The 8,851-nt window shown below is 35.2% G+C and overlaps 1 protein-coding gene across 1 annotated transcript; it reads left to right on the forward strand.

The window, feature by feature from the left end:
- Positions 1 to 255: 255 nt before the first annotated feature.
- On the forward strand, positions 256 to 8,474 carry LOC108474711 (homeobox protein knotted-1-like 6). Its single transcript, XM_017776712.2, has 5 exons — positions 256 to 969; positions 1,554 to 1,673; positions 1,781 to 1,916; positions 7,730 to 7,968; positions 8,077 to 8,474. The coding sequence occupies exons 1-5, from the start codon at positions 679 to 681 to the stop codon at positions 8,233 to 8,235; spliced, it is 945 nt and encodes a 314-aa protein (XP_017632201.1). The 5' UTR covers positions 256 to 678; the 3' UTR covers positions 8,236 to 8,474.
- The last annotated feature ends 377 nt before the right edge of the window (positions 8,475 to 8,851 follow it).

The raw sequence follows: 8,851 nt of genomic DNA on the forward strand, positions 1-8,851 counted from the left end.
AATTATACATTTCGTATCCTATAAAGTGATGCATACTTTGTACTGGTAATATTAGAAATTTCAGTATCCTACTTTGTTGGGGGCAAAATTAACAGCTTTTTGTTGAATTTCAATGGTGAACTTTATCGTAGTTACAAAATCATAATTCACACTACACCTCCATAGCCTATTCATATTTATCCATGTATTTTCATATTACTATGTTATTTCTTCGAGGTAAAAACACACAAGGATAGCCTCCTTTGTTTTCAATGGGGAGACACACTCCCTTTCTTTGCTCTTTATTTTTTTATTTATTTACATTTACAATACAAAATAGAGAAGCTCCTCTCTAAGCTTAGCTTCGCTTCAGAGTGCAGCATCTGTCCTTTTGCTTCACAAATATACACTCTCCATCACCACTATAACTTCTTCTCTGCCTTTCTAATTCCAGCAAATCCAATCTTTCAATTTTAAAACAAATTACGTCCTAGTTATTATTTATTATTCTTTACCCACAAAAACAAAAACCCAAAAAATTCATATTCTATTTTCTTCTTTCTGATACCAAACCTGTTAACTTCTCTTATCCCACTGATCATTAATATTCTGAAGCTTCTATTTTGCTCATACCTTCAAATTTTTTTTCCTTGGTTAGGCCTTGAAAGTTGAAAGGCACTCTCCCTCTCTCAGTTTGTGATGGATGAAATGTATGGTTTCAACGCGACGGGGGAGTACGCTGACAAGGCTTTGATGTCACCGGAAAACCTGATCCTTCCTTCAGATTACCATGCTTGGCTTTGCTCATCGGGCCGGGTTCCTATGTTTGGATCGGACGAGTTAATCTCTGCTGCCTCTGCCATATCCGAAGCTGCTTCCATCACCCCTGAAATTCGACGAGAAGAGGACATGTCATGCGTCATCAAAGCCAAAATCGCGTCCCACCCTTCTTATCCTCGTTTGCTTCAAGCTTATATTGATTGCCAGAAGGTCAAAATATATAACACCAATTAAAGCCCTCTTTCTCTTTTCTATTTATGGTGCAAACAGACCATTGAAAAGATGTGTTTTTACTCTAGTTTAAAGATTTTTTTCCCCCACTTTTTCTCTCTAACTTCATTAAATATGATGTTATATAACTGTGTGGATGATATGTGCAGGACTAGTAACACTTCAATACATGGTTTTTTTTTTTTTTTTTAAAGAAAGCTTTGGGTACAGTTGCTTTTGTTAGTTAGTTGTGTTTCAAATTTCCGCCTTAAATGAGGGTTTACTTTGGTATTCTCCAAGGTTGACGCAAAAGGTTCTAGCTCCAGCTAGTCCTGGTTTGGGAACTTGAAGCTTTTTTATTTACTATACTGCGTATCTTTGGTTTACCAAGATCAAACGATTTTTCTTACTCTTTCTTAAACCAACTTTCTTGCCCCATCAATTCCCATGATTTTATGGGAAATATCTGATGGAATTCATGAAATATACATCAAGTGTTTGTTGGAATTTTCTTGGCAAATAAGTTCACTTTTTGGCGTTTTGTACTAAGGTTTTAGTCTTCTTCTTTTTTTTTCCTACTCTAGGTTGGGGCACCACCTGAGATAGCGAGTATATTGGATGAAATTCTGAGAGAGAAATATGTTAACAGGCGGGATATTGTGCCAACTTGCTTGGGAGCCGATCCCGAGCTCGACGAGTTCATGGTCTTGTCTTTCTCTTTGCTTTTTAAGTTTGCTTTGCTGTTCTATTTTCATTATATATGTGATTTGATGGCTATCTTTACTTTGTGTGTGTGTGTGTGTTTCTTCAGGAAACTTACTGCGATATGTTAGTGAAATTCAAATCTGATCTTTCAAGGCCTTTCGATGAAGCGACTACCTTTCTAAACAAGATTGAAATGCAGCTTCGGAATCTCTGCACCGGTGCCTCCATTAGAGGTCCATCTGGTCAGTCACTTCTGTCTCTCTCTCTCTCTCTTCCGAAGTCTGAGTAATACAATATCCCAGACCCAGTAATGCTCTTTCTTTTGAAATGAATTTTTGTTCTTTGTTTAATTTTGCTGGATTCTTGGGTTTTGTGCTCTTCCAAAATCTGTGTCTGCCTTTCCTTACCCGTAATATCTGCTTCACTTACCAAAGAAATTTTTACCCCAAACAGCTAAATGAGCTAATAAAAACCCATCTACAAGTTTCCAGTGAATCATCCCTGCTACTAGCAGGCAAAACTTGGAGTGTTGTAGGTTTCCGGTGCATATGATAATATGGGTTATTGGAACCCCACAAGAGAGCGACAACCATTCCTTTCCTAGTCATAAATCATAGATCTCATCTATCCTTTTCTGCAAAAGAACCCACTAATGGAGGCCACCAACAGTACTCAAAGAATAATCCAAAGTTTCGAGTATGTCAATAATAATACTAACCACTAACAAACAACTGAAAACCCTAGAGATGAAATGGACCCGTGTCCTTGTTTAACCCACCACTATTGCTTTCTTAACTATCTCTTTGTGTGTTTCTAATCTGAAAAAAAAAAAAAAATCTTTTCCAACATAGTTGTGGTGGCAATGACTTTATTATTTCTTCTCTTTTTGATATGTATTGTCCAAAACGAATGATAATACGGATGAACCCTCATTTAACCATTCGATTAGTGTTAACCCAGGACCTGCATTTGCCTGCTGATCTTCTTTGTTTGTCTTTTCTTTTCTTGTTTCTTCGTTTTTCTGTGTTAGATAAAAAATGCAAGCCTGAAATATAATAGACGCCTTTTGTGTTTTGAGATTCTGAAATGACGTTTCAGGGTTCAGTGATGCCATGCGTAATAGTTGCTTTGCTTGATGGTCCGAACATAATGATGTCTCATCAACTGTTCTTTTTATTATTTTTTTTGCAATGCCTTAGAAGATTCAAAAAAACCTACGAATAGAGTACAAAAGCCAAAGGCCAAATTGTTTGAGTTGATTGAACGTTTGGACTAAATGGTTGTTTTTTTTTTTCCTCTCCAGTTATGGAACTATATTGTTCTCATTAACCTTGCTGTTTTGGTCCTCAAAGTAATTTGCTTTGGTCTGATATAGTATATGAGGTTTCGGTCCTATGAGCTAATTTAATTATATTTTCTTTCTGAAAATGCATGTCCGGTTTGGCAGAAACTCAAGTCCACAAGATTCACTGCCAATCAGCTAACCCTCTTGAAATTTGATGAAAGCAGTCTAGTTAACCAAAATGTGGTTCTACACTTATTTCCCCAAGTTTATTGGTCAAAAAAAAAAAAACATATCTGCCTAAGTACTGGAACTGGTAGTGAGAATCACTTAGTTTATGTATTATGTTGTGTTTTAAAATCGTAAACCGTACTGTGGTCCTGGTGTGCTTGCAGTACTTCATCTGTTTTCAACACATGAGTTCCAATCCTTTTTATTTTAAATTTTATAAGGTTACATGCAAGTCAATCAAACTGATCATGCGAGGAATATAAAGCTATTAGATTCTTATTATATTCTTATTATATATTTCTTTCCGCTAGGGGATGTTGACTATTGGAATTTCCAAGTCACTTGTTAATTTGTTTACTATGAAATTAGTTGTGGAAGTAAGGGGCATTGTTGTTGCATGGATTGATTAGAGTGTTAATCTAAGTATTTCGTATTTTTGACAAATTTTTACATATTACTTATATGATTCAAATGTTATACCTGTGTATCGATGTGTTGGATTAGTGAAACATATGCATGCCCTACTTATGAATTAGTCATGATTTTTGTTAGGATCGATCATATGATTGTTGAGTTTTGGTAAGTAAATAACTTTTTATTTTTTGGTTAAAATGACATATTAATATCCTAATTTAATAAAGATAAAGAAGAGATCATATACTGATTAAAAGCAGGAAAGAGAGATAAATTTCAGACAGTGCAATAAGCATCTTCATGTGTATGTTATTGCTGTGCTCATTGTCTAATATTTCTTAAGAGTGTCTTTTTTTTTTTTTTTTAGTGAATGTTTTTTTCCGATTTGGGTGTATTGGTTTTTGATATAGTGTCTTAGTAATCGCATCGTAGTAATCTAACAGTATATGCTTCAGCTTATCACATACTTTGATTAGCACCAGTGGTCTGAACACAAGTGGATGTATAATAGCATTAAAGAAAGTTTATTATTCATATTCCGTTTATTATATTACATGCTTTCAATCCACTGCTTTAAAGTAAGATGTTTTGCCTTATTTTAGTGGAATGATGATGGTCTTGTAATGATGTCCAGTCTGGTTTTTTGAATGAGTATCAAGTTCCAATAGAGCATAAGTTATTACGCATATGGATAGTGGAAAATGTAGAATTTTGGGAATTGTCTACCAGCAGACTGGCTGATATGTTGCTGAAGTAAAATAATATATATATTAACATCTATATCTTCTCGAATGTTGTTTCGGATAGCTGAGTTTGAAAAATGTAAAGTATTAAGTTAATATAGTTCATTTTTCTTTATTTTTGCAATTGTCATTTTCAACCATTGATTTGCTTAAGAGATTTCAGAGATCATGTGAACATAGATCATGGTGGCTTTCCTAAAAGGACATGTATTAAGGTTTAATGACTTGCAACCATCTTTTGTTTCTTCGATATCTATTATTTTAGTGTAAATTATGGTTGCTTTTTTGTCATTATGGCTGGAAATCGGATAGGCTTGAACAAAATCTCGGTTGTAGATACTGCTTTTGCTTTAATAAATTCTTTCTTTATTGAGTTGGGGGTTAGAAATCTTAAGAATCTATCACAAAAAAAGCTGTTTATGTTTCTATTTGCACGGGGGGACGGGGCAAGGCTTGTGCTATCGGCGTGTGTATAGCAGCCTTAAATATTATATATATATATATATGCTTTGAGAGAGTGATAGCATTGTGTACTATTTTATAGTATATTTGCATAAAGAATGGAAGTTGAAAAGGTGGTTGTAAATCACTGAAATATCTCTGGTTGTGGATAGTTGGCAACTATAATTGTTTTTGCTTCAAGTACAATTTACCTTTTTGATGATGTTATCATCATTCTATTTAATCACTTTCATCTGATTTTTTTTTTCTTAAGGCTTTGGTGGGTTGTGCTTGCTGCTTTATGCTCAAACTAGGATTTGGGAGAGAAAAGAATATATATATATATAAAACGAAGACACATGTAACCTTGTAGTGTCATCTTCGGTAGGGATTGATTTGGGCACTTTATTTGTATAATCACATGTTTGCATCGTATTAAAATGTATACCTACCATGGCTGCTTTTATGCTGTAGGATTGCTATCTTTGTTCAAATCATTTTGCCCTTGTCTAGAGAATTATCTTCCACCGAGGAGCAGCGATTGGTTTGGTCTAAATTAACAGAATAATCTTCCAAATGGACACGCACTCTCTCACATATGTGCATTCTTGCAATAATCTATAATATGTTAGATTTACCTTTTGTGGTTCCTCTTTCTTGTGGCATATTTTCTTGAAGTACCACATGTGAAGTGCTGGTGATCCTAATTTTACATATCATTTAAGGATTCTGCTGTATAACTTCGACATGATGAGAGCAGTACATATATACATACATTTGTATGTATACATGCTATTTTAGAGCAGATCTTTATTGCAGCTGCCAATGTTAGGTATGATAACCTAGGGTTAGAGAGAGAAAAAACCAACCTAGAAAATAGAAAATCTATTGTTCAGATTTGATCACATTTTCATATTTGATTTGGATTGGAATTAGTTATTAAATCTTCCGATTTGGTTCTTGGATCATGAAAGTACCAACTACTGGTTTCAAAGGAACTGCTTAATGTCCATTTATATATATTTACTTTCTGTGAACATACTTGTGAGTTTTTTTTATTATAATCCCTCCAGACTTGGTTTTGAAAATACTGTTCCTAGTATCAAGCGTGCATGTATAAATTTTATCAACACATTTTCCAAATTGTTCTTAATCCGTCAAATAAGGTTGAGGTTATTATGCCTTTAGGTTCTCTTGAATTCTCAATTTTAGTAGTTTTTCAATGGTGACAATTGAGTTATTATCTCTCTCTCATGTTGGTTTTTTTATGATACTGAAGTTTTCATGACTTGATCTTTTTGTTCTTATTTGCCTTGATTAAATCAAGTGGCGTTTGAGTTGATTCATCAAAGAAAATGATGAAGCAGACACCGTATGAAAGCTAGTTCCATGGTGATAAAGATGTATTTAATTTTTCTAGGAATAGTAAGTTGATATTAAGAAGCACATGGATGATAGTTTCAAAAAATATTATTGTCTCTGCTTGAAGTGTTGAATGGCCAATGAATGGCCATTAGATCCTCAAAAGAGAGCTTGGTAGGGGGGAATCCGCAAGTACATAATTGTGTTAGCATTGACCCTCCCAAAGCAAGTTTTTAGACATTTAGTTCAACTGCAACCAATATAGGGGTCCAATCCAAAGCGTATTTACTTGAAAAAGGAAAAAAACATATTTGTTATGGGGCAAAAAGGCCCCGGATTCGATTGGAGTGGTCGGAGTTTTCACATGGACTCCCGTAGATTTCGCTGTCAACCCCATCAGGCTTTTTCATGGAAAGGAAAAGAAAATTCAGATGGTTCATTCAATTCTTGAATGAATGCACTCATCTTCAGGCAGGCGCTAGTTTGGTGCTTGTCATATCCATTGGACATTGTTGTTCCCTTGGTGGGTCTCTCTCTCTCTGCATTCATTAACCTGCACCACACGTGTCTGCATGATATCTCAGTAACTGGGTCCACCCCTTGCTGCCCTTTTTTTTCCCTCTACACATTATTCAGGCTAGGCTTTTTCTCGCCCTTTACTCACATCGCTTCCATGTTTCTGCTTCCTCAACTTGTCATTTTCTTTCCATTTACCCAATAATTTATTTCCATCATTTCCATTTTTATTGAATGAAAATATGTCAAAGGGTGTAAAAAAAATGTGTCCTTTTAACATTTTGATAAAAGGAAAAAAAAAAAAGACAAAAAGACTCATCAACAATGGTGGTTGACATGGGTTTATGAGGTTTCCGTCTAGGTCCATACCACTACTAGAGTTCCAAGTAAGAGTAATGGGTTGTTCTGTGAGAGATCAGCTGGGTATTATGTTTCACCAAATAATAATTGATAATAATAATTGGAGACCGTAGCTTTCGGGGGGTTTCCAGCCTCTAAAAAAAAAGCAGAGTTTTCTCCTCTCTCTTTGACTTTTCTGGCAAATGCATTATGTGATATGATCCGTACTGTCATGTCCACTCGGACTCGGAGTGTGACTGACAATGGACATAACCAGACAGGGATCTTTTTTTTCAACTTTTCTTTGCCCAAATCGTCACGTCTTTGCCTTTAGGGTCTCCATGTTGCTGCTCACTGTCCATCGTCTGAAAGTTTTGCAGTGCACAGTCAGCTCTCCATGCTCTTTCACTCCATAGTCCTCACATATTTTTATTGCATTTTTGTAAAAAGAGCTTTATTATTGTTTATTTATTTTATTTTGTCTTTTTATATTGGAACCTAGGGATAAAGATGTGTGACGGTTAGGTAGGCCGTGTAAAATTAAGGCTGCTTACTTGGCTCACATTCAATTTCAACCCATCTTTAAATCTATAACTAAATTTTTCAATGTTCGTACGTTGGATGGTGCTGGAAATGCATTTTATAGCATTAATAAAAATAAATAAATTTGTTAATGGGATTGTGGGAATGTAAGGCAAATGAAGTCGTGTGATATTTTGGTGGGCAGATGAAGGGGGAGTATCATCAGATGAAGATATTAGTGGTGGGGAAGTAGAAGGACAAGAAGGGCAGGGGAAAAGTGAAGATAGAGGTCTAAAGGACAGGCTGCTTCGAAGATTTGGGAGTCATATTAGCAGCTTGAAGTTGGAATTCTCTAAGAAGAAGAAGAAAGGGAAACTACCAAGAGAAGCACGACAAACATTGCTCGAGTGGTGGAATGTTCACTACAAATGGCCATACCCTACGGTAATTTCTTCCCACTTTTTTTTTTTTTCCCTTAATCATGTCTGTTACTAGCTTAGGGTTTTGACTTTTGAGGTGGTTTCATATATATTGGTGGGTGAAATGGAACAGGAGGCAGATAAGCTAGCATTGGCGGAATCAACGGGGCTAGACCAGAAACAAATCAATAACTGGTTTATAAATCAAAGAAAGCGGCACTGGAAACCATCGGAGAGCATGCAATTCGCGGTTATGGATAATCTGTCGGGACAATTCTTTTCAGAGGACTGAGGGCGGGGGCAACTACCGACTGGCTTGCTTTCTCATAAATGTATATGCCACATCATTAATTAATTATATGGTTTTGTTTTGCATATGCCTTCTATGCCATGATGTATATTCTGAATGCAAAATGTATTATAGGACTTAAAACTCAGATTTGAATCTCTCCCTCCCGTCGACTTGGAATATTTGGATTATGTTCATGCTTTTTCTTTTCTTTAATCAGTGTAAGTTTGACATTAACTCAAGCTCTGTTTGAAGTTTAGGAGATAAATTACTCTAGAAAACAAAACAAAAAACTAAAAATTTGAATCAAGATTTTATTGGATATCTCTTCGTTTATTATTTGATTTTTTATTCATAATTTGTATTCACCGGAATTCTAAGTGATTTAATAACTTCTCTTTTTCTAAAATAATTATTTGTTAGAATTTTATGTGTTGGAATGATTGTTAGGGTATTCATTATCCCTGTCACGTTAGTTATTTCGAGCTTTATCTTGCTCTTCTAATTCACTAAAATAATTATATGTTAGTAGAGGTGAGCCCGGCTTGAAGGCTCGCCTCAAATGTGGTAGGGTTTGGATAAAAATATAGGTCTAAAAAATGGGCTTGGACAAAAAAAA

Source organism: Gossypium arboreum, chromosome 3, assembly GCF_025698485.1.
Source record: "Gossypium arboreum isolate Shixiya-1 chromosome 3, ASM2569848v2, whole genome shotgun sequence".
NCBI classification, from domain to species: domain Eukaryota; kingdom Viridiplantae; phylum Streptophyta; class Magnoliopsida; order Malvales; family Malvaceae; genus Gossypium; species Gossypium arboreum.